Source organism: Aspergillus lucknowensis (genome assembly GCF_044049455.1).
Source record: "Aspergillus lucknowensis strain CBS 449.75 chromosome Unknown BJX67scaffold_28, whole genome shotgun sequence".
Taxonomy (NCBI): domain Eukaryota; kingdom Fungi; phylum Ascomycota; class Eurotiomycetes; order Eurotiales; family Aspergillaceae; genus Aspergillus; species Aspergillus lucknowensis.
This window is the reverse complement of record NW_027263572.1, coordinates 223,783-247,549: the sequence shown is the minus strand read 5'-3', so window position 1 is coordinate 247,549 and position 23,767 is coordinate 223,783. Positions and strand designations below refer to the sequence as shown.

General features: G+C 53.1%; 8 protein-coding genes across 8 annotated transcripts; 5 read left to right on the top strand and 3 right to left on the bottom strand.

Moving 5' to 3' along the window:
* Positions 1-1,090: 1,090 nt before the first annotated feature.
* On the bottom strand, positions 1,091-1,932 carry BJX67DRAFT_382373 (18S rRNA pseudouridine methyltransferase; the record flags this gene model as incomplete). The annotated part of the gene is made up of 2 exons (XM_071033235.1): positions 1,091-1,567; positions 1,642-1,932. The coding sequence occupies 2 exons, from the start codon at positions 1,930-1,932 to the stop codon at positions 1,091-1,093; spliced, it is 768 nt and encodes a 255-aa protein (XP_070884972.1).
* A 1,532-nt stretch (positions 1,933-3,464) lies between these two features.
* BJX67DRAFT_150648 (uncharacterized protein) lies at positions 3,465-4,301 on the bottom strand. Its single transcript, XM_071024795.1, has one exon. The coding sequence runs from the start codon at positions 4,044-4,046 to the stop codon at positions 3,576-3,578; it is 471 nt and encodes a 156-aa protein (XP_070884971.1). The 5' UTR covers positions 4,047-4,301; the 3' UTR covers positions 3,465-3,575.
* An 846-nt stretch (positions 4,302-5,147) lies between these two features.
* BJX67DRAFT_388914 (uncharacterized protein) lies at positions 5,148-8,751 on the top strand (the record flags this gene model as incomplete). The annotated part of the gene is made up of 2 exons (XM_071034431.1): positions 5,148-6,312; positions 7,049-8,751. 2 exons carry the CDS (start codon positions 5,148-5,150, stop codon positions 8,482-8,484), a joined length of 2,601 nt encoding a protein of 866 aa, XP_070884970.1. The 3' UTR covers positions 8,485-8,751.
* A 964-nt stretch (positions 8,752-9,715) lies between these two features.
* On the top strand, positions 9,716-11,111 carry BJX67DRAFT_149881 (uncharacterized protein). The gene is made up of 2 exons (XM_071024787.1): positions 9,716-9,899; positions 9,981-11,111. The coding sequence occupies exons 1-2, from the start codon at positions 9,829-9,831 to the stop codon at positions 10,750-10,752; spliced, it is 843 nt and encodes a 280-aa protein (XP_070884969.1). The 5' UTR covers positions 9,716-9,828; the 3' UTR covers positions 10,753-11,111.
* Positions 10,947-11,618, top strand: BJX67DRAFT_149901 (uncharacterized protein). The gene is made up of 2 exons (XM_071024789.1): positions 10,947-11,395; positions 11,484-11,618. The coding sequence occupies exons 1-2, from the start codon at positions 11,140-11,142 to the stop codon at positions 11,579-11,581; spliced, it is 354 nt and encodes a 117-aa protein (XP_070884968.1). The 5' UTR covers positions 10,947-11,139; the 3' UTR covers positions 11,582-11,618.
* Positions 10,953-14,183, top strand: BJX67DRAFT_356905 (translation initiation factor 2A). The gene is made up of 6 exons (XM_071029448.1): positions 10,953-11,708; positions 11,792-11,861; positions 11,930-12,001; positions 12,053-12,467; positions 12,525-12,753; positions 12,811-14,183. The coding sequence occupies exons 1-6, from the start codon at positions 11,684-11,686 to the stop codon at positions 14,004-14,006; spliced, it is 2,007 nt and encodes a 668-aa protein (XP_070884967.1). The 5' UTR covers positions 10,953-11,683; the 3' UTR covers positions 14,007-14,183.
* Positions 14,184-14,751: 568 nt separating this feature from the next.
* On the bottom strand, positions 14,752-17,142 carry BJX67DRAFT_356901 (uncharacterized protein). The gene is made up of 2 exons (XM_071029447.1): positions 16,875-17,142; positions 14,752-16,812 (listed from the first exon to the last, which is right to left on the bottom strand). The coding sequence occupies exons 1-2, from the start codon at positions 16,931-16,933 to the stop codon at positions 14,901-14,903; spliced, it is 1,971 nt and encodes a 656-aa protein (XP_070884966.1). The 5' UTR covers positions 16,934-17,142; the 3' UTR covers positions 14,752-14,900.
* Positions 17,143-17,212: 70 nt separating this feature from the next.
* On the top strand, positions 17,213-23,754 carry BJX67DRAFT_149801 (anaphase promoting complex subunit 1). The gene has a single exon (XM_071024786.1). It carries the CDS (start codon positions 17,411-17,413, stop codon positions 23,609-23,611), a length of 6,201 nt encoding a protein of 2,066 aa, XP_070884965.1. The 5' UTR covers positions 17,213-17,410; the 3' UTR covers positions 23,612-23,754.
* The last annotated feature ends 13 nt before the right edge of the window (positions 23,755-23,767 follow it).

The following is a 23,767-nucleotide window of genomic DNA, read 5'->3' as shown; positions in this document are numbered from 1 at the left end:
CATCTGGCATTGGGTCCACGGCAGTCTGATCTGCCCCGAATCATAACTGTTGAAGGACGGATCCTCTCCAAGTCAGGACGGACTCATTCTCAGAGCCCAGCCGAGGCGGGAGATCCACAAGCTGATGGGACATGCGACGTCTGATTGCCACGTCGTTGGGGGAGGGAAGCACAAAACTTGGCCGTTGGAGCCACTCAGTTCGTACTTATTACAGGGCTGTGCCCCGGAGACTGAGAAAAGACAATGTCTGAAGATTCTGAATGAGTCACATGGGGGGACGAAGCGGCGGTCGAGACAAAGAGAGGCAGTGGGAGTCGATGAATGGCGAGAAGCGAGCAGTTGGAGTTGCAGTTCATGCCTCACGTTTTTGGTGCCTTGCGTTAACCTCAGGCATTAGGCCGGACCAGCTGCAGAAACGTCTTTACGAGATTGAATTCTTTGTTCTATGGTACGATTTCCAAAAAATCTACGCCTCTGAATTCACCTCCAGTGAGAGCCCTGAACTAGTAACCCGAATGGCTTGTCGGTCTCCTTCCGGTGGTTCAGAGAGCACTCATGCCACTATTTTCGGATATGTATGAGGTGACACTTGGATGTACGAAGCTCTGCCGCTGTAGTGCTTTGTAGGCGGGGGGAAGAAACCACGGAAGATCGGCTGGGGGGAGGGAACCACCTTGCGCGACGGATATGGAGCATGCGTCCAACGCAGGGGGAGGAACAGACAACGGACTCTGAGAGTCCGGACTCCTCTGCTGACCAAAAATAAGTCCGCTGCCACCAACCATCAGCAGACCAACCCAAACTCGTAAACCATGAGAGAACCTAGTTTGTTGCACAGGTTCAAGGAAGCTTCTGCATAAGTAATATGTAGGGCAAAACACTCAGTCGATATATCCATATATCCAAGATGCCCGCTGGTGGTTGGCGTCGCGGGGATAAAGTAAAGGCGGCACGATCCGATACGCGTATATCAGTATTAAGTCTCTGTCGTGCTCTTGGTGGCGCCATGGGTGGTGATCGTAAAGAGACTCGTCACATCGTCAAATTCCAACCGTTTGGAACAAGAATGAAGATGAATTAGCGCACATGTTCAAAGAATATCCCAAACTTCCTCGGCGGCATGGCAAAACTTGCTGCATGCGACGCTTGCGCTCAGACTGTAGTTGCTGATACTGATCGCATCATCTTTAAAAGTATCTGCAAAATCATCCCGACCTTTGGCCATAGCTCCGACAAAGATACAGATGCTCTCCTTAGGTCCGAGCGACTCGATGTAATCCTTGACTCTCACGACTGGTGCCTCATAACTGAGGGTGACCTTGCGGCAGTTCGGGGGTAAGTGGTCGGTAATAGGGTTCTTGATGACTTTGAGTAGCTTCTCTTGCGAATTGGTGGAACGGATGGAGAGTCGATGCAACAGCTGAACCATAAGGCCGGCGAAACGTTTGAAAGTCCGAGGAATGCGAACGGCAGGGTTTACTTCAATCAAGACGCCTTTGGCAGTATGGATGTAGATCTGCAGCTTGCCGGCTTTGTTGATGGGAGAGTCGAGGAGAGTAAGGAGACACTGTAAAATGAAGGAATACAGGTTAGCGACTTGACGAACCTGAAATGGCTGCTTCGGGGATGGAGTCGGCTCACCTGGTGCGCGATGTCGGGACGAGCCTCACTGATGTCCCGATTCATTTTGCGCATAACGCCGATGTGCTCATCGCTGTTGAGCAGAGAGTACTTCTCGTCCCGCCCCGCACCATTGCGCCCACCGTGGGACGCACGAAATGTCTCCAAACTAGCATGGGAGAGCACCACGATCAAACGTTTCGTTTCCTTATCACTATAAGGGATGGCCACATGTTGCTCAGCGACAAGCTGGGGCAATTCGGGAGGAGGGCAGGATTGAGTCCCTGAACGTTCGAGCACATCAGCAAGCATTACTGGGTGACAGTCTGCGAAGGAAGGCCTGCGATATTGTGGGGGTAGCGGAGCGCGGCCGCTGGTCAGGTGGTGAGGGATGACTCTGACGAGGTCGACACCCAAGTCAAACTCTGAAGTGCCTCTTGTATTGAGCTCGACAGCAGTTGGTTCTAGCAGTCCAGCTGCGCGAACGAGGGGAGTAAAGGGTGAAATTTCGGAATTAAGAGGGTGAGAAAGCGGGAGGGATGAGGGGAAGATTTCGATCAAGAACGGTGTTTGCGAGGGGGAGGTTCACTGGGCAATGGGAACGTACTGGCGCGTTTTCTTTTTCCTGCTACCTGATGAGTTTCTGACATCTTGAGTGGAAATCGGACTTTCTCGAGGATATGCGAGTGGTCGATGGGGAGGGAGCGGTCAAATTCTAATAGGTGATGGTTCGGCGCCCAGCGGAGTTCGGGAGAGGGGATTGCGGAGGAAGACGGAGTTCTGGTTGACGACCAGCGGATTGCGATAATTACCAGGGGTACCAGCAGAGACCGGGAGTCGATTCTTTGTGAAGGCTACGGTGTTGAGGAGCAGTTTCTCAGCGAAAAGAGGGAGCGACACAGGTCAAAAGGTTGGAGGGGAAAATTCATTCACCGTCCGGACATTCGGGTCCCACCAAAACCGGCAATCCCCGAAGAGCAAAAGGCCCGGAGTAACGAATGATGATTGTCGTCTTAGTTCGACAATTCTTTGCTCGTCTTCTCCTTCTTGCTGCCTCTTATTCTGCTAAAGTTCGGAAGCCTCATTTACTCCGGTCCTTTTGCGGAAGATTGGTTCGGACTCCAGGGCTTGTGCTCGACGCGGCTCCTTGTCCTTTTTCTCACGCTTCGAGCAAGCTCCGTCGCCTGGCGTCAATTTCGGTGGGTTTAGTCAGTTAATAGTTGAGTCCACCGAAGGCCTTGCTTTTGGTCGGGAGCCTTTCGGGAGGATCTCTCCTTTAATCTCCGATCAGCGCCCAAGAAGTGAAAATGACAGATTGCTTTGATTGGCCTTGCTACCCCCCCCTCACAAAGACATCCATCGATTCCAAGATCCCCAACCCCACGAAATGGCTTTCCGTCTTGCAAAGGGAACGAACATTTGGTACTCTTGAGAGGCGTGACTTGGCGCCAGATCTTCGCGCAGGAAGGATATGCGCGTTGGACTTTTCTTCTGTGAAGGGGACCGATGTTGAGTCCTGGCCAGTCTTGATGAGGTAGAAGAAATAACAACAGGCTCCTCCCACCTTCGTTGGAGTCTCGAGGAGTTTCGAATGAATTTTGGTTGCCAACTATCGCTCACTCCCCACGTGGCCCCCATCTTCGAGCTCTTATTGCACCCTGAGGGGCTCACCGTCGCATGTGGCCCCAACTCCGCAGAATATGGGGCTGTACGCCGGAGGGTGACATGCGACATGCGTGGATTTTTCTTTCTTAAGGGGACTTGGTGTCCGACCAAGAGTGATGTCGATGTCCAGAGGTCTTGGCCATTGAAGGCTCTCGGGCTTTGCGCTTGTCATACGCGGTGGCGGGAAAGCTTGCTTTTGGTGGGCGGGCGACGACGTCTGCTGCCGTGTCCAGGATGCCTTCAGCCTTTGGTGTCAAACGTTGCATGAAGGTGTTAAGGCGTAGAACCGGTCAAGTCGCGGTCCGCGTTAAAGCTGATTTACAGACAGAATGCTCAGAACGCAACGCCCCAGGTAGAAGGGTATTGCACTCGGTACGGGTGATGCCTTGACTGTCGATCATCCGGTGGTTGGTCTGTGAGCCTTGCCCTTCCCTTGTAACCTGTGTCATTGCACAGGACCTCCAAGTGCTCTTGTGGGGGACTCTCAGAATCCGACGACGCGTCCAGTCATCATCAACAAGAGTGGTTGGGTGGAGTGGCGGTTGACTCGGAACCGTGAGCTCCGAAAAAGCAAGAACAATGTTGGGGGGAAGGAAGTAAGATGTCTCGTGGTGTCTGCTCCAGAATAAGTGAGACGGCTTGCCTGACAATGAGGAATACTGGGGATGGAATGCACAGCGGCGAATTATCCAGGTCCGCAACGAAGGACTCCAGTTCTCTTGGATGGCTGGTTCTGACACAGGGGAGAGCGTCATGATCATGCTTCCTCTCCCTCTCTCCACTCACGGCCTGTCTTTTATGAAGCTATCTTTGTATACACGCTCTCGATGTTAGGTAGAGTAAGAAAACCTTGGAAGGATTTGGACACTGCAATCTCTTTCCCAGACGCCTCTCCCAATCAACTTCCCCTGCAAGGCGTGGGTTGGACAGGTCCTAGCTTGTTTACCGGGCGTGGAAGAGTCACCTTCACCGCGTCAACCACTGGCGCAGAGACACAGTCACAGAGACGGAGCAGGATCATCAAGATAGCCCTTGCTTCAGCAACAGATCAATGCTGGATCCGAACCTGATGCAGTGAGGAGTCCCGAAGGGCACCATTCCCCAGCAGGGTTCCGCAAGGGTTTGGCCAACCAAGGCATGGGAATAAATAATAACAAGAGGAAATAACTGCCACCTCAGCAAAGGAGTCTGGCGGCTTCCATCCAGTCATACCGACGCGTTAGAAATGCATACTTTCTGCAGGCAGGAGCGAGGGCGATGGTTGGTCGCTCATGATTTCAGGAGGCGAAGTCGGCCAGGTCTTGGGCGCCGGAGTCCTCCAGTGCGAGTACGAGCTGGAAATAAAAAGGAGTTCCACAAGATGCGGATTCACATCATCAGGAGGATTCCGAACGGCAGCCTGGTCATCGTTGAAGCTCATAAAGGTTCCCTCATCGCTCATCGCTCAGCTCAGCGGTTTTCACAAGTTCGCCCAACACGGCCAACACTTTGCTTGAGCAATATAGCTGAATCAGGCTAGCTGGTTCCTCACAACGCGTGCTGTCACCCGTCGATCACTCTCGTCACCGAAGCCTTCCGTCAGTGGAAAATAATCATCACAAGCATCATTCGCTTCGGACAACACAATCGCGCCTTTTCCCTCGTCTCCTTGCGGCTCTTTGAATCTTGCACCCAAAAAGCTTTGCCCTCCGGTACCCATGTTTGGCACCACTGGATTGTTATGATTGGAAACAGTCACGCCAGAGCACCAAAGAAAAGGGAAATGCCGTGGACTGTCACAAATTCATTCAAGCGGTACGCATTTCTGGCATTTGCCCCCACCTTCGCGGTGTGTCTCCTGCTCACGCTCCAACAGAGGTCTCATGATGAAAACTTACGGCCGGTCTCTATGGCGCGTCTACGATGACGACCAGCGCCCAGCAGCCAAGAAAAGACGCGTTTTGTCGGATAGCGAGTCTGACGCTGCGGAGAAGAGCCTTCAGTATGCCATCCGCGAGTCGACTGCTAACGTGCGATCAAGCCCGTCGCGTCGAAACTCGCTTGCTCTCTCAGATGGATCCCAAGACGATGACCTCTCGACGCCTCCCTCCTCCCCGCCGCCTCGCTTGACCCCCCCGCCTCAGAACACACGAAAACCAACTTTCTCTTTTCTCAAGCGCAAACACTCCGCGACCGAGAGTGCAACTAATGGGACCCCACTCTCCGAGGTGAACTCAAACAGTGTGCGCGCGTCTCTTGATCCCCCGAAGAAGAAAACGGCAAACCAAACATCGCAGCATCAGCCAGCCCTGAAGCAGATGCAGCTCGATCTGGGCCATGAGGTGCGAAAAACGTGTGCGACCTGTGGGATGGAATATATACCCTCCAACTCAGAGGACGCATCGCTTCATAAGAAATTTCACGACATGAACTCGACGGGGGTGGATTTAGGAAAAGCCTTCATGAGAGCAAACGCGTCGCGCTGGGTCTACGAAGCAACTCGTTTTGACGAAGGTTACGTGGTGATCGTGGATCGCAAGTCTTCTCCGACCGCAAAGAACCAGGCCAAGAAGGTGCTCGAGGTGCTGAGCAAGGAGCTCTCGTCCCCTGTGATCGAGGACGAGGTTCTATGGAGCCCAACGGAGCCCCCGAATAGTCTACTCAAGAATGGAGCGGAGAAGGTAGATCGATACAAGGTTTTTCTACATATGAAGGACAGTCGGTGTGTCGGAGCGTGTTTGACAGAGCGGATCTGGGAATCACACCCGGTCGACAAAGCGTCTGCGCAGCGGGATGGTGCCGATGCTGCGGTCGTCATCCGCAATGAGTCTCATCCCGCCATTGTAGGAATCTCGCGCATTTGGACATCAGGCTCGTCTCGAAGAAAGGGTATCGCAATGGACCTTTTAGATTGCGTTGTGAGCAATTTCATATATGGGATGGAAATCCCCAAGGAACAGGTCGCCTTCAGTCAACCGACCAACAGCGGGAAGAGTCTTGCACAGGCATTCTTCGGGTCAGAGAACGAATGGCATGTTTACAAGGAAAGTTGATGGTGGGCATACGATTCTCGCTTGAAAGTTACTAGGTAGCATGGTGTGTGATATCTGAAGGGGAAACTCCTAGACTGAATCCGTCCCCTTTTCGCATTCCCCTTCGTCTTTCATTTGTTTTTCCTCTTCTACATACACGGCGAGCTGATACCCCCCTTTTTTTTGCTGGAATTAGGCCTTGAGGGAGGCATACTGTAACGTGAATTTATCCTGTGTGGACTTTGTATTCGGTGGTGTTCTTGGATGGGTGGTATTTAGGGAGAATTGATCCTTTAGGTAGGTACATATCGTTCTCTGTACTATATGACGCACCATTTTATTCGCCTCGAGTTATTCCCATTCAGCACCATTCCAGGCAGCTTGAGGAGTGTCGGAAATAGAGCAAGATAACCCGAACTGATGGCTACCTCAGTAAGCTCCGATGTAGATGTATCGGCCGTTGCTCTTTCCGGACCGTGGTGGAGGGTCAGCAATGGCGTCGTCTGCTGTTGACGCTCGATTCCTCGACGCCATCAGCTTCATCACTTCCGGCCCCTCTCCTCAAATTACCCCCCAGTTTCTCTCATCTGACCAGTGCTTCCTTTGCTCTTATGATCGGTGCTGCCACAGCTCTTTGCGATGTCTGGATTAAATCCTTTCCGCCCTAAAAAGCCAGAAGGTGAGAGCGTCTTTTCCGCCACTTCCGGGTCTGCCGCAATGAGCCAAACTAATTATTATTGCGGACCTCACAGACCATCAATCGTATGACCCGTCTCGCTCAAGATCATTTCCGTCGAGCGCCCCAGATCCTATATTCTTGTGTTCTTCATCAACTGCTGCGACGGCTGCACCGCGGCAGGACATTCCGTCCACGGCCGGTCGATGCGGTGCAAGCACCACCCCGCCCCCTCCTATCGACGCACCCCATCTTGACGACCCGGCGACCCCAGATGATCAATCCACATCAGACCCTTTTGACCGAGACTCTGACGCGAGCGAGGATGAAGGTGAACGGCCGCGAACCACGCCTGAGGCTCCGAGGATAGCTTCTCCGAGCGATCTGCGTCAACCCCAAACAATCCCCTTTACTCCACCCTCTGATTCATCCTTGAACCAACCCCAAACCGTAACGACGCCATCTGATGGACAACCTGTCCGTAAGAGTAACCAAGGGAGCAACTACAGACACGAAAGATTGAGGGATGGCACCCCGGTTGCGACATCATTGGTGCGGAGTCAACCGTCAACATCCTCCGAGGATACAGACAGTGAAAGCACCGCCGATGAACCTCAAACACCCACACACATAAAAACATCACGTCGACCAATATCACTAGGGCCGGATGGAGACATTAGAGCTCTCACCACCCGCTTAGCGAATAGGGACAGGATACCACCCCCCCCTCCGAAAAGTCACCATGGCAAGCTGATCAGCTCTATCCCACCTACAAGCCCGCATCCATCGCAGACGACACCCAGCAAGATCGCAAATCGAGTATCCTTTCACGCTTCTTCTCCGGGTCCTCTAAACCCTCCTCGAGCATTACAGGGCGACTTTGACTATTTCGGTGCGGCATCAGCGACCAGTCAGACTCTGTCGCCAGCCGATGTTCCGCGACGCACTCAATCCCAGAACAAACGCCCCCCTACACCGCCGCTGAGTCGGAGGCATAGTCAGATGAGACGGTCTAAGTCCACACTTACGAAGCCCACCGGTTCCCGGCTGTCGACACCCCTCGCCGAGGTCGAGGTTGCCACGTCGATGCCTTCAAGCCCAGGTTCCCGGAGTAGTAACCCCGGTCCTGATCCATCCTTCGGAGACGAAGCGAATTCAACTTTGATGCTACACTCTGAGAATGTCGCACCAGCCTCTTCCGAACTACCTATGGAAACAGAATCATCAATCCGACCCAATGTTCGGACAACTTCGAAGCGGGCGTCCTTGGTGAACCAACTGCCACCACCTCCACCCCCGCGTCGCACTCGGGGGAGCAACCACGGCAACCACAGCAACTACGGCAACGATAGCAACCTCCCCGCCGGTCTTCACTCGGAACAACGTACGGATGGGATTGAGAACTTCGTGCCGCATCCATCAAACGCGAAGGATATTCTAGCAGACCTCACACGCCTGCAAAAAGAGGTGGATGATCTTCGAGGACATTATGCGAACCAGAAGGCGTCGTAGCCTTCGCCATACTTGTGCAGCTTTAAGCGCAGGAAGTGCGCGTTCGAGCGCCAGTTATATAACTTTGTATGAGATGTCTGAGATTGTCGAGGATCACACGAGGTGTCGTGTTATTGACCTTATTTCTAGACTACTGCTTCAGATTCCGTATAGATCCTACTGCTGGCAGCTAAAGCTTTTTAGCTAGCTCTCCAACTTGGTCGCAGTTCTGTACTTGATGGCGCGATGATTTTCTTGCATACCGTCATGGTCATCCAATTTCTCGTGACCTAACATTAATGTGAGAGACGATAGAACAGCGCTGAAATCATTGAGGCGATGGCTTCCCGGATATCGTTGGTGGTACCCGAACTACGCTTCTGCACACTATCTTATCTGGCTCATGGAAGTGGTCGAACTTGCAGGTTGTGATACCGGGGCCAGCTCATACTGTTAGACAACGAACGCTCTTTTCCGTGGAAACGGAGCTGGCACCGTGAACGGTGAAACCAGAATGAGAGAATTTACAGACATTCCTTGCTGTAAAAGTCAGTAATCATGGGTCATGAGTAGGGTTTCCAAGAGTAGGACGGATCTGTTTCGCAAAGAGGTCCTGGTAGCGGAGTCCGTCAAACTCGATAGTCAGGGGATTTCTGCGAGCAACAGCCATGTATGAGTTGCTCAAAAAGTCTGGAAGCACTTCCAGAACCGCCATCCAATTTAATTCCGAACTGCTGTGCATGGTCGGAGCGGGAGACGGTGTCAGCCAGATTTGCAAGCAGCTGAGGCCGTCGCCGAGCCGAACAGCAAGGCAGCACGGCAGCAAGGCACTAAGGCATCAAGCACATATCTTGTGATGACGTCGTCTGGCGTCCCTCCGTTTCCTTCAACCTTGGCGCTCCCTCTTCCAAGAAGGCACAAATCACTGTGCGAAAGAGGACATCTTTAGGCGCTAATGCCTAAGTACTTTTGAATTGTCGTCAAATCAGATTGAAGGACTGAGTTTGTGGATTTGTGCCTGGCCCTTTCTCCTCTCCTCCTGGAGGTACGGATCTTGAAAAACCTAAAACAGCGGCGCGCAGATACCCGCCAGAGGGACCTCGGGACTTGAGCAACTTCACTCGTCCTGGCATAACCATCTTCCCAACTTTCCCAACATCTCCCAATCAGAAATCCTCTCTAGAAGTACTTGAGTCCTCCCGAGCTCAACTTGTGTGTCACTGACCTTACCCTCGATCACTGCCTTACTCCAACCGATTGCCCAACTGTAATCCAGCCTCGGGCAAACAGGCTTTCAGACGCTTGTGCCAATCCTTAGAGGATCTGCTCTGCATTCTATACAGAAGCATTGTGCATGCAGGCAATATGACAACCCCTACCTTGATCAACCTTCCTCCTCCCCCCTCCGAATCCGTGACTCCATCTGATATGGGACCGTGAGACCACCCGCCTCAACACTACATTTCGACTTGGCTCCCGTATTGTCGAATATGGCTGACTGCTCAATTCATAATCAGGGGAACACCTAACTCTACCACTACGTCTCTCTCTGCCCTGTCCACCACCGCTATCAAGGACGGTCACCAGGGTCAACCACTTCCTCATGGTCGCCATGCGCACCACTCCTCTTCCGCATCTGTGAGCGCAACCAACACTCTAGAAGCTGAGCGTGCCGATCGCATCTCCCGTTTAGCCGGTCTGGAACGGGTGGCTACTGCACGAGCTGGCGGCGCAGACCATCCAACTCCCGCACCTAGCTTGGCATACACTCCTGGCTACTTTGAAAGCGGTCCTGGAATTAAGGAGAGAAGCACAGTGGGGAGTGCCAGTGCGACCGGCAGTGTGGGCGCACGCACGACATGGGCCAGCGGTAGTGATGCCTTCGACGCTGATAAGATGAGCGAGGATCCAGATGACGGGGTGTCTAGTGTCGGTAATGTCAGCGATGAAGGAGATGCCAGTCTTGTTGGATTCGGCGAAGGTGCTAGCACCATGAGTGGACCTATCTCACACCCTGGAATCAACAGGACGTCATCCGGCGGTCGACCGAGCTCGATTGGGAGCCCCAGCCGGAACAGAGGCACCCCCTTGGCACAGTACTCTCCACATCTCGGCGAGAACACCCTCGCGCAGTTCACAATGGCTGGAAGTGAATCCGCTACTCCGGAGCCGAGCCATGATGCTCGTTTGGTTGATGGGATGACCTATGATCCCGATGTGATTGACACAACCGTGAGAACTCCTCGGCTTGCCACCCCATTTGAGGGCCATCACGATGAGCGGCATTAGGGAGGCAAAGAGATGAGGGCAGGCGTTTAGGATGGGAAAGGTGTTTTACTTTGTATTCTCCTGCCCTTGGTTTCCGGAGTCTAATTCTGGTGATCGGAGTGAGGGTCGGGATCCAACATTTTGATGGAGGCTACTCTTTTGCCTTTCAGGGGGTTGGAGTAGGAGTCCTTGGAATATGTAGGATAATCAATCAATGATGGTTTTTTTTTTTTTCGCTGTCTCCCATGTTGTATTGCGATTCTGTACGAGCCCTGTGGAATTACTAGGCTCTGTGTGGCAATGGCAAAGTTGAAAGCTTCAAGGAATATTGTAAGTCCAAGGAATCATTTTGTCAGAAAAGAAGAGAAAAAAGATGGGATACAGACCCATGTTATTTTGTGACACCTCATGGCCGCATTGCCTCATTGGGAACATTTGCCGCTTTTTTTCTGCTCCTCTTCCGCCGCCTCATCATTCTTCTTCTTCCTCCTCCTCCTCCACCTCCCGTTCACCACCCCCTCCTACGGTCGCCCTGTCCTGTTCCCTGCTGGCATTGACTTGTCAAGCATTGACCGCAATTCGAACCAACCGTGGACTGGAGACTTGACAACTGTTTCCCAACCCGCTAAGTGCCAACGCCTGCCATCTTGTTCTTTGTGTGCGTGTACGTGCGTGCGTGTCTCCCTCTGACAAGCAACGGTTTACGTCGCATATCTGCACCCTTTGAATTCAACCCTTTGTTCTCTCGATAGTGTCGCCTCTCGTCTACCCATATCTCTCGACGCTCCGGGGTCGCGCCATACTTCTCTTGCTTGTGCTACTCATTGGCGGGGACCATCAGTGCAGCTGATCCACGACTCGAGATTGTGGGGTTCTAGAACCGCCCGATTTCCGCGTGCTTTTGGCGACGACTAGAACTGTGGACTATTTTTTGACAGTTGAGAGACTCGAGATGGCTGCTCCTACACAACTTGCTTGTAAGTCCTTCGCGTTTTCTCCACCCGTCACTGTTGCCTGGTGCGCGTTCGGGGCGCAGAGCCTGGTTGTTGACTCTTCACAGATCGCACTGTGAAGGGGATTGGCATTTTGGATGCATCCCCGGTGTTTGAGCCGTTGGCGGGCTTTGAGAGGTACGTCTTATGAGAAGCGGCATGACCTCTCGCCATGGACATTTTACTAACAGAGCCCACTGCCCTAGACCCGAGGGGAACCTTCGTTGCAGCGCTTATTCTCCGTGCGGCCGATATTTTGCATGGGCTTCTCCTGAGAAGTATGCGTCCCCATCCCGATCAAAGAGATGAACCGTGTTGACTTCACCTAGGGTCACCATCGTCGATCCTTCCGTCGGTCATGTCGTTTCTACAATCCCCGCAGAGAATGTCTTCGATTTAGCGTTCTCGCCGCTTGGTACCTATCTGATTACTTGGCAGCGTCCGTCCAAGGACGCCAATGGCGACGCTGTCAAGAATCTGAAGGTTTGGCAAGTGTTGGAATCGGACAACGGAGAGGAAAATCGGATTGTAGGCCAATACGTCCAGAAGTCGCAGACTGGCTGGAACCTCCAGTACACATCCGATGAGAAGCTGTGTGCTCGCGTCGTCACAAATGAGGTCCAGTTCTACCAGAGCGATAATCTGTCTAAGGTCTGGAATAAGCTGCATGTGGAGGGGGTGGCGGATTTCGCACTCTCGCCTGGCCAGAAACAATCAGTTGCGGTCTTTATTCCCGAACGAAAGGTGCGATCAGATCCTGTTTTCGAGCTTTCTGGCCTAGATTAACCCTCGCGCGTTTAGGGGCAACCCGCCGCCGTCAAAGTCTTCCTAGTCCCGCAGTTCGGGTCGCCAGTGTCTCAAAAGACTTTTTTCAAGGGCGATAAGGTCCAATTAAAGTGGAACGCATCAGGCAGCTCGTTGATCGTCCTCGCCCAGACTGACGTCGATAAAACGGGCAAAAGCTACTACGGGGAGACCACTCTGTACCTTCTGAGCTCTACTGGCCAGTTCGATTCACGGGTGCATCTAGGTACGTTTCGCTGGGCAATGCCTCTGTTAGTTTAGCAGCGCACTTACCTTCTCGCAGACAAGGAGGGTCCGATTCATGACGTGAGCTGGTCTCCCACTTCTGGGGAGTTTGGCGTTGTGTACGGTTCTATACCGGCCAAGGCGACTATTTTCAATATCCGCGGTGTCGCCAAGCACAGTTTCCCCCTCAGCCCCCGGAATACAATCTCGTTCTCTCCCCATGGTCGGTTTGTTCTTGTAGCCGGCTTTGGAAACTTGGCGGGTCAAATGGACATCTACGACATGGAGAAGAACTACAACAGGATCACCACCGTAGAGGCAGCGAACTCAAGTGTATGTGCGTGGTCGCCGGACGGCCAGACAATTCTCACTGCCACCACCAGCCCTCGCCTGAGAGTGGACAATGGCCTCCGTTTGTGGCACGTGAGCGGAGCCTTATTGTATAACGAGGATATCAATGAGCTCTATGATGTTGTTTGGCGCCCGCAGTCTACCACTCAACACCCGCTCGGAGATCCGTTCAACCCACTGCCCACACCCCACGCCTCAGCAGTGACCTACCTTAGCACCAGGAAAGCTCCAGCCAAGCCCGCAGGTGCATACCGCCCCCCTGGTGCTCGTGGGCAATCGACCCCGCTGGCGTTCAGGCGCGAGGATGAGGGAGGCGCAGCGTATGTCCGCGACGGTACCGCGACCGGAGGTGTTTTGAACGGCCTTGGTCGGCCCAGAAGACGTGAGGTGCCCGGAGCAGAGCCAGTAGGGGAATATCTACCACCGGGAGCCGCTCCTGGAGGTGGAGTTGCGCTGCCACCGGGTGCAGATCAGCCGGAGAAACTGTCCAAGTCTGCGGCCCGAAATAAGAAGAAGCGTGAAGCTCGCAAGCTGAAGGAAGGTCAAGGCGAGGAGGGAACAAGCGATCGCAGCCCCGCGCGTGGAGATAAGAACGCCGATAATTCGAGGCCAAAGAGTCGCGTTGCTGAGCCCAACAACGCGCGCAAGAACGGCCAGCAGCAGAAACCTAACGGCACATCATCGGCGAAGCCAAGCAAGGACGCAGAACCCCCCGTGGCCGATTCGGGCGTTCCCAGCGCGCAGGATAAGAAGGTCCGCGGACTCTTGAAGAAGATTCGCGCGATTGATGAGCTGAAGATGCGGCTGGCTAGTGGAGAGAAGCTGGAGGACACGCAGATGAAGAAGATTCACACCGAGGATGCGGTGCGCAAGGAGTTGGACTCCCTGGGCTACACTGGTTAGATGGGTGCGGCCGTGGAGGTTATATGGATGAGCCAGTGCGTGTGCTTGCATGTGTAAAAACTAGCGCAGCTTACTCTTTGGCTTCTCATTGACATATATGTACCATGTATATGTCCATAAACCGTGAATCTACTAGTAGCTTCTGGTGCTCTCCAACTTCATCAATTAGATAAATTACTAAAGTGTCCGTTCCTTTAAGGAAATCTAGTAGCGTCGCCACCCATATAAATGGCCATTAAAGCCGAGTCCCATTCGGGTAGAGTCGATGCCATTGTACGACGAAATTCGGGTTGAAGAAATGATATCGGGCAAGCAACATCGGTGCGCGGCTGTCGAAGCCTGCGGTAATTACCACAATCACAAGCATCACGACGAAACGTTGTAGTAGCTGGGAGGTTCATCATTGCTACAAGGTATTGTACGACATGATTTGTTTGACTGGATAATCGAAGGAAGATAGAACCCCGTCGCATGATCTCGACCCTAGGTATCAGCATGGTTTTGGGTTTCACCACGCGGCGCGGGGATGAGGAACAAGAGCTACATTGTTTCCATGGCTTCAGTATATGTCCACACCAAACGCTGAGCGCTGCTCGGCCCCGTTCTTTCCAGAAGAGACCGAGCCATGGCATGGGTGGAACCTCTTTGAGCAGCGAGGCCCCCGTTGATATTTCGCAGCCGATACAGAGCTTATACCTTCGAAGAAGGCATTTCAAGGCATGATCCTCGCCTTGCGCTCCACCTTGCAGCGCGAATACCGTAAATCTAGGTCAAAGTAGCATATTAGTGTAGTCGAAAGAGGACGGGGGTACGGTAGTTCATATATTATTTGTTCATTATGCGGGTATCTCTGAGTCTGATCTCCCTTGTTAGGTCTCCTTCGTTGTGGTGCTCTTAAGTAAAAATTCGAGTTCGCTTGATGGGGCTGCCCATTCGGAGCGAGCGGCTGCCATGAGACATTCCACTGAGGAGTCGGTCCATCCCGTCGACATCGAGTTCGCCCCGACGTAGCCGGAGTTGGTCTGCCTCGATAGTGGGTGGCTCCGTGGTCGATGCTCGTGCGGCGGGGACTGCTTCCGGCTCCGTCAACTTTGGCGCTAATATTAGGATTCGGTGTTCTGCGGTGACAAGGATGTCGAACATTCGGCTCTCTGGCCCGTGGGATCGACGGGAAGCTGCGGGAAGATGGCTAAGACCCCTCAATGGTTCTCCCATCAGAGCAATATCTTGAATGGGAGTCACTCTGCAGCGGTTGGATGCGTCCAATGTACCTGTAGCTCTCACAGCACTTCTCCACAGAGTCACTAAACTAGGGATGATGGCACCTTGGTTACCATGTCGAATGAGGATGGACTCGTCTGGCAGTGGGTCTTGGGAGGAATTCGTTTGGTACACAGCGATCCCACCAGACAATGACGAGCTAGATGTCCCGGTCGCGGACCCTTTAAGCAGGGTATCTTCTCGTAGTCGTTTAGTCGAAGGTGTCATTGGAGCAAATTTTGAGCGCTGCTCTGCGACTGGTCCTCCAGATTCGGATCTTCCACCAGACGGAAGACTGAGGACTCGCCCACTCACTGAGAAAGTAGTCAACGCACCACCAGACACACCCTGGACGCTGGACTGACGCTGGAGAGGGCCTTTCACTGTCCCGGGACCCGCTCCTTCAAGATCCCAGACACCCCATTCCCCATCTGCCAGGAGCACCATGATAGCTCGTCCACCAAGGACCCATTCTGCATGAGTGATAGATTTGCGCCGTGTAAGCCCAGCTGTTGACTGCTCAAACCCAGGGTAGAGGCTAATGAGCCACTTCCCCTCCGCCTCCGAAGCGTCATATTCGTTCTGCGTGGTTGCCGTCCTTCGCAGTGGTTTAGAGGGCCTTGTAGAGAAGCAAGCATACACTTTGACGCAGCCACTATGGAAAGAAACTAGTAATGATGAGTGACGTGAAGCCGGATAGCCTGATGGGTTAAACGAAATGTTTTGTGCCGGTGCCGGCAGATAACGTCGCTTCGACTCGATGTCTTCCACACATAAACGGTAGGTTTCGTTACCAGTATCCCTTTCAGCTGCGACTGGGATCCGATGAATTAAGAGCACGCCGGACGATTCCGCAGAATGGGTTGCGAGAAGAAGGTCCCATCTGCCCTCAGCGCCAGCATCTTGTGGTGAGTCATTTTCTTGATATGTGAAGGTGATGCTCACCCCCCGGGGTACCTCCTGATGCGAGATTCCGCCATCAATCGAAACGATCTGGATACCCAAGGCAGTAATATCGGTGTGTATCGAATGGGGAGGCGTCAATGGTAGTGTGACCACACGGGTTGAGTAATCCGCGCAGACTGCCGACACTACTATAAGTTTATTCAAAACCGGAGGGAACGGGTCAAGTGGTGAGCGGGCTGTCTCCGGGGGGACGCGGGGTGTCGCAAGCTCGATGACCCGGCTTCCAAGGGGTATATCGATTTGGCGGAGCACGGGTTCGTACGGACGTGCTGGGTCAACCTCTGAATCCTCCTCCTCAAATTGATATGTTGTCTGAAGATTGGACTCCTCCTCATCCTTTCGCCTGTCAGCCACGCTCTCATCGTCAGAGTCGATAATCATCACTGCGTCGTCATTGCCCCGACTGGCTTTGTGCGGGTTCTCCTGGATTGGAGGCTGCGGCGTCGTGTTTGAAAACGGTCGGCCTCCTCTCCAAATAACCCTGAGTCCATCCTGAAAGCCGTATACGAAGATGGAAGAACCGTTCGGGGCTAGGATCGGGTAACCTTGAGCTACGTACACGCGATGCGGGAGAGGGTGGCTAAATTCGGGCGGAGAGTGGCGGTTAGAATGTGTATTCCTGTTCTCGATCCAAGACTATACCTTAGCTGGAGGCCATCATCCCTGGCTCTCACGAGCGGAATAGAAGGAAAGGATGACATGGTGCTGGTAGATTTGATCCGCCAGTGTCACTCGACTCGGGCTCTCAAGGCACTGGATGATGTAATTGAGCGGGATAAGGGGGGATGTCAAATAGAAATGGAGAGAGCTTTCATTCAAGCCAGAGCGGGATGACAAGCATTCTTGTTAAGAGCAGAAGCGAGCCCAAGGGGGGTGGGAGCTCTCTGGTAGTTGTTGTGGTGGAGGAAGGAAAAGCGGCGGGCCGAAATATTTCGGACCTCAGGTTGCCTTGGCTTCCACACTCAGTCCGCGTCCACCGCGTCTCCTCCAAAGTTCGGCTTCTGGCCCTCCAACACGCACTGCTCGCTCTGTCGATTCGTTATAGGGCTTGCTGTCGAATCCGTCTCCGAATATACTCTGATATACGGCCCTTTTCGGTCGATTTTCGCAACGTATCGCCGACAATGGCGTCTGATGCTCAGCTTTCTCCCCACTATATCTGACGAGCTGCGCCGATAATGTCGACCGTCCGGTCTCTGGGCCTCCACGAACCCGCCGCTATCCCATTCCTCGTGTCGGAGAATCTGTTGCCTCCCGATCCCTCGGAGGAGCTCTTCTCGTGGACAACAACTGTAGACACCCGCCCAAGCGGTTCCGTGGAAGACGAGTTACTATGGACAAAGAAGTGTGTGGTCTGGTCGCGAGCAGGCGTCATTAAAAGGGTTTTTCGGTTGGAAATCGAGGGAGAAGACATCAAGCATGCTCTATTGACGAGGTTCCCCGTGGGGAAAAATAAGCAGACGGGTACCGACTCCTCCTCTGGTCCCGGGTCGGCGGCATCACAGAAGACTGATAGCTGTTCAGCTCAGTTACCTCAGGTTCAGTCGCCAAATGAGACGGGCCCGACAACTGTCGAGTCCAAAGCAGCAACTCATATTGTCTCCTCACGAGCGCTGGTTGTTGTGCTGAAGTCACAAGCCCACATCTTTTTTCTAGACGGCAACAGTCATGTCGTCCCCTTACCATTCGAGGTCGAATCAGTGTTCGCGGCACCCCGCGGATTGCTGTTTCAGAGGAAAGTTCCCGAGGAGGATAATGCCAATTGTCCAACAGCACCGCCTAATTCATTCATGTCTTTCCCGTTGGATTTTCGCGCCTCTCAATCGCTTGAGCGACCTTCTGGCGGCGGCCAACGGGCGTCTCTGAGCACCGCTGCAATTCAGAGCCCTGGCTGGAAGTCTCGCACACATAAGCGCGCTGATCTGCCTAGAGCCTTCTCTCTCATGGATCCACACTCAGAAATGGGGCTTGTGGTGACTAACCAGTCTTCGCGGTGGCTACAAGCTAACCTTTCAAGCCGGCCTTCTGGGTTCGATGTCTTAGACTCAGCGGATGAGATAGTCTACGTATCCCCTAGAGACGAACTATCAGGAGTGGATCGAGAGAACCCCAATCATCCTCTCATCCTTGTATTGACCGTCAATGTCAACACGGGCTTGTATACACTCTGGACAGCACGCTACCGAGATGACGAACCTACGACCTCCTCTAAGAAGAAAAGAAAAGGCGATAATAGTGGTACTCGGTCAAAGCGACGCAGCTCTCATTTCGGTATGGCTACAGGAACGACTACACCGGGTGCACGGCCTTCAGCCGCGAGGGAAAGTTTCGGACCAAGAGGAGACAATTGGAACGCGTCAGTTATGTCTCATTCGCAGTACTCAACTGAAGGAAAGTCTGATGACGATGACTTCGCCTCTAAGCTAGGTCAGGATTTCGGAGATATCGGCGTTCCCTTGAAGGCATCTAGACGAGTAAGCTCCCTCCTAGCCCGTGCGGACCTAGCGACGAGCCAGGACAGAATCACATTCTCTGATCTCGCAACGGGTAGCCAATCGAGCACGGTCCCTCCAGGGGGTCTGCGGCAATCAATAGGAGCAGGTAGCACCCGTGGAAGCTTTGGCTTCAATCCAAGGGGCTCGTTACCGCCAGGTACCAGTTCCGTTTTCAGCACTGCGAGCAGCTTCGTGGATGCCCCTGTGGACAAGCTTCTCGAAGAGCTGAACAACGAGAGTTTATTTGAGGGGATTGAGAACATGGACCTCAAAGAATCGGCCTCTGGGCTTCCTGAAGAAGTCCTGCTGTCTAAAGTGGAGAGCTTTTCTTTAGGATTCTCTGGCAATTTTCTTACTCAATCGAAGTTGAAACCTTCGAGAAAACTTAAAGTTATTACACTACTCCCCTCGGATGATGGTGGCTCGCCAAGTCGAAACTCGGCTACGATGGCTCTGTGTGTGTTGGATCAAGAGACAAAGTCCATGACTGCCGTGAATATCAAAGCTGACAGAGTGGTCGTGCCGATGAAGGATGGAGTATTCTTGAAGAGAACCAAAAAGAGTGCGGCAGCCGACGAACGCTCTTTACTCGTACAGGCATCTGGCATTCGACATTTCTCGGGTATATTAGACATATGCAAGGTGGTTGATGGAGAGCTGTCCTGTATGGTGACTCTTTCCCATACCGACGATGGAAAACCAACCTTGCATTTGCAGACACCATGGAGCGAGCCCGTTGCTCTTGAAATTCCCACGAAGCTCATGTTACATGAGGCTGATTCTCTTTCCTCCATTATGTCTGTGAATCGCCCCCGGGAAGGGAGCATGAAGCGTGTCATGACTGACTCATTAATCACTATTACTGCGCTGGATCATCCTACCTTGCATGGAAAGTTCGACATAGTTGACTCCGCAGGGCGAAGACATAAGATTCAGATCCGGATGGAGCCAACCAATACCCTTGTCAAGAAGGTATTCAGTGTCCTAAGATTTGCTCTACCCGATGCCGACAAAACGTGCAACGGACTTTTGGCGGGTTGGTGGGAAACTGTCAGGTGGCTCCATGAACGAGAAACAAATGAGAACGATCTCGAGTGGACTGCTCTGGTTGTGGTTCTGTTTGCGATGGCCGTACCATTTATCGATAGTGATCAGACAGTGTATTCCCCCCGACAAACCCGCAGGAAAAGAGGCCTATTAAGATCTAGCAGTGGGAGCTACGTCAACACAGAGAGCTGGGAAGCGATGTTAGATCAAGAATCGGGGTCGGCCGGTGTCGTTGCCCCTTGGATGAACACCGCCGCTTGGGGTTGGGTTGTCGAGCAGGATGCTGAAGATGAGAGTACCGCAAGTCACGGAAGGAAAGCCTCGAAGGTGGAGCAGTCGCCGTCTCGTCGGTCAACCAGCCGCAAAAATACCTATCTGATCCGGTGCGCAGCATTAACTAGGGAATTCTTACAAACCTCGCGAGGCAATGCGACAATTGGAGCGGACGGTTATCTTCCTACTGCACTCGCCAAAGCCCAATCCTTACGACACGCGGCGCTGGGCACGATCCAGGTCGCCCTGCATCTCCTCCGAGAAGAACAGAAGTTGACAGTCTGTGATGGCGAGCAGGCACACAATGCACTCGGTCTTCTTGCCCCCGTTTTAGCTCAGATTGGTGGATGGTTGGGGTGGCCATCTTGGACGTGGGCGAAGGACTCCTACTACGGCACGGAGATAGCGAGCGTCAACCGTTGGCAATTTGAGGACACCAGGATATCCATGCTGGAGGTCCCTAACGAGCCGTTCGCACCCCCCTCAATCTTCGCCTTCCTCGAAAACGCCTGGCATCGACCTTCTTCTCCATTCTTCACTTTGCTGAACCTTGTCAATCACTCCGAAAACCCGTCGGGTAAAGGAAGATTGTGGCAAAAATGCTATGCTATCACACCAAGGACTCTAGCTCTCGACGGATTCGTTTCCGAAATGCATAATCTTGTCGCGCCTGTTGACCGAATAAAGCTTCTACATCGTTGGGGTTTCACTCGAAGTGTGATTGAGACTTTCCCAGAGGGCGTGAGTGCTCCGTTGTACGAGGCTGTCCTGCAGTCACAGATGCATGCTTCAACCTCCTGGAGTCCAACTCTACTGAGATTGGTCGATAGAGACGACCTCAGCATTGCGACGAGCCTGTCGAATGCTTCTCGTCCATTGCCAGCACCACCTCAGGCTATAGCATCTCACGATGCTATGCGGGACTACCACCACATCAGTAATTCTGCCCTGGAAATCGACGCAATTAACTCTTTCGAGGCCTCAGCCGAGGCTGATCGCTTCTCCATTACGCGATTGATCTTCCGGGACGATAAGCGCTTCATCGAGGCGGCGCGATTGCTAAATCAGTCCAAGGCTCCTGCGGCTGAATGTACGCCAGAGCCAGAATGGACCGATTCGGACTTGCTCGAGGCGCAGAAAGAAGTAGTACAGTTGGTAACTTTGCGAACGTTATCCATCCCCACCGGACGGGCGATGCTAGCCTTTAGTGGCCGCCTTCCACTCCTGACCGAAAAGCTCCCAATCCCATCGTTCTCGTTGCAATGTGTGATGAAGCCTTCAAATGTGACTATCAGCGCGGATCGAGCTTCCTTCAGCGAGGAGAAAGTTTGTTGGGCCTTCTTCCATAACGGTGTTTCCACCGGTCTTGCTATCTCTAGGAACTCGAAGGGAATCGACACGTCGTGGATCCTCTTTAACAAGCCTCAAGATCTGACCAACCGGCACGCTGGATTTCTGTTAGCGCTGGGCCTCAACGGGCATCTAAAGTCTCTCGCGAAATGGGTTGCTTTCAAGTACTTGACTCCCAAACATACCATGACATCAATAGGTCTATTGCTTGGGCTATCGGCCTCGTACATGGGCACAATGGATACCCTAATCACTCGACTGCTTTCAGTACATGTAACAAGAATGCTCCCTCTCGGAGCAGCAGAGCTCAATCTATCACCACTAACGCAAACTGCAGGGATCATGGGGATTGGCCTGCTGTACTGCAACTCTCAGCACCGACGGATGAGCGAAGTGATGCTGTCGGAAATCGAAACTGCGGAGTCGGAGGAAAGCTCGGCCTCCAATGAGGACCTCCGTGATGAGGGATATCGATTAGCTGCTGGTTTTGCACTTGGGCTCATCAACCTCGGTAGAGGAAAGGACTTGAAAGGCATGCGGGACATGCACATTGTCGAGAGATTGCTCGCAGTAGCCGTGGGTACTAAAAACGTCGATCTAGCGCACATTCTGGACCGAGCCACCGCTGGGGCCACGATTGCCTTTGCGATCATCTTCATGAAAACAAACGATGCAATCCTCGCGCAAAAGATTGATATTCCAGACACAGCGGTGCGCTTCGATTATGTGCGGCCCGATATCTTTCTGCTCCGCACGCTTGCGCGGCACCTAATCATGTGGGATAATATTAGACCCTCCGACGGGTGGTTTGTAGAGAGCCTTCCCGATGTGTATCGTCGTCGCTATCGTCTGGTCGGAGTGCGGCGACTCCAGAGCAACGACATGCCATTCTTCAACATTATAGCCGGTCTTTGTTTCGCACTCGGGCTTCGATACGCGGGATCTGCCAAACCAGAGGTGCGTGACATCCTTCTGTCATACCTTGATCAGTTCATTCGCATTTGTCGACTTCCGGCCGCGAACTACGACGGCAAATTGGCCCGAAACTCTGTCCGCAACTGCCAGGATGTCGTTGCGTTATCCGCTGCGGCGGTCATGGCAGGTACTGGAGACTTGACTCTCTTCCGGCGCCTGCGCTCTCTCCACGGCCGTGTTGATCCCGATACGCCCTATGGGAGTCATATGGCGGCGCACATGGCGATAGGAATGATTTTCCTGGGTGGGGGAAGCTATACGTTTGGTACGTCTGATATCGCAATTGCGTCTTTAATCGCCTCATTCTATCCAATCTTCCCGACAACTGTCCTCGACAACAAATGCCACCTCCAAGCGTTCCGTCACCTGTGGGTTCTTGCCGCGGAACCTCGCTGCTTAGTTCCCCGTGATCTCGATTCTAGACGGCCAGTTTCGATCCCGGTCACCGTAACGAGCTCTACTGGTGATAGCCGCATGCTGACTGCACCCTGCCTACTACCGGATCTGAGTCTTGTTGCAAAGGTAGAAGTCAATAGCCCAGACTACTGGCCCTTGGTCCTGGATTTTACTTGCAACCCAGAAATCCTCCGAAAATTCCGCCAGGGCGACCAGTCCGTCTACTTACGCCGAAAAGCAAATTACAATCTAACAGGTACCTCTGTCTTCGGCTCCACATTAGCAGGCCTTAGCGACGCACAGGACATTCTCCCCTCATCTTCCACCTCAGCATCGAGTCAGGGCAAGGGTCTCCCTCTGGCCGTGCTACCAAGCATCTCGGCGCTCAAATCGGCTGGTCTTCTTACTGGCACGCCAAAATCCGCAACTCAAAGTGTCTGGGACTGGATTTTCGAGCTACAATCCCTACGCGGCCTCCTAGACGCGCGAGAGAAAACTCTTGTGCTCCCATCTTTGTTCCTGGCACGGCCTCACCAATCCGCGGCGCCTTATGACGTGCCTTGGCTACGCCAGTCGGTTGTTGACAGCAAAATTACCACCGAACGAACCGCGCAGAATATAATACAGGCTGCGAAGGGCCGCGGGGCTGAACCAGACGAAGTGCGAGATCGTCTTTGGCAGCTTCGATTACTGTTTAGTTGGGTGGACGCAGGGGCTAATGAGGAAGATGACGCTGAAGACACCTCTTCCGTGCGGCCGAGCGGACTGTGGCTGCGACGGGACTATATTGAGGAACTGCGGTGGAAGATAAGGGGTATTCAGCTGGGCGAGGAAGAGCCATAAGGGGGAGTCGAAGCAACACCATGCATTATCAATGGGAGCACAACCGGCGTAAGGGACGTATGAACTGAAGGGTTGTTATATGGAGTAATCTGTTAAGAGCGTGTATCCTAGTAGCCTTTACCTCATGTTGGGTGTCGGTGTCTCAAACGGATGATC

Excerpts from the sequence above, each read along its gene's own strand:
- BJX67DRAFT_150648 (XM_071024795.1), bottom strand. The coding sequence starts at position 4,046 with ATGATCATGACGCTCTCCCCTGTGTCAGAACCAGCCATCCAAGAGAAC.
- BJX67DRAFT_149881 (XM_071024787.1), top strand. The coding sequence starts at position 9,829 with ATGACAACCCCTACCTTGATCAACCTTCCTCCTCCCCCCTCCGAATCC. Across the intron at positions 9,900-9,980 it reads ACTCCATCTGATATGGGACC|GGGAACACCTAACTCTACCA; the intron begins GTGAGACCACCC and ends ATTCATAATCAG.
- BJX67DRAFT_149901 (XM_071024789.1), top strand. The coding sequence starts at position 11,140 with ATGGCCGCATTGCCTCATTGGGAACATTTGCCGCTTTTTTTCTGCTCC. Across the intron at positions 11,396-11,483 it reads ATCTTGTTCTTTGTGTGCGT|TGTCGCCTCTCGTCTACCCA; the intron begins GTACGTGCGTGC and ends TTCTCTCGATAG.
- BJX67DRAFT_356905 (XM_071029448.1), top strand. The coding sequence starts at position 11,684 with ATGGCTGCTCCTACACAACTTGCTT. Across the intron at positions 11,709-11,791 it reads TGCTCCTACACAACTTGCTT|ATCGCACTGTGAAGGGGATT; the intron begins GTAAGTCCTTCG and ends GACTCTTCACAG. Across the intron at positions 11,862-11,929 it reads CCGTTGGCGGGCTTTGAGAG|ACCCGAGGGGAACCTTCGTT; the intron begins GTACGTCTTATG and ends CCACTGCCCTAG.
- BJX67DRAFT_356901 (XM_071029447.1), bottom strand. The coding sequence starts at position 16,933 with ATGTCATCCTTTCCTTCTATTCCGCTCGTGAGAGCCAGGGATGATGGC. Across the intron at positions 16,813-16,874 it reads GATGATGGCCTCCAGCTAAG|CCACCCTCTCCCGCATCGCG; the intron begins GTATAGTCTTGG and ends GCCCGAATTTAG.
- BJX67DRAFT_149801 (XM_071024786.1), top strand. The coding sequence starts at position 17,411 with ATGTCGACCGTCCGGTCTCTGGGCCTCCACGAACCCGCCGCTATCCCA.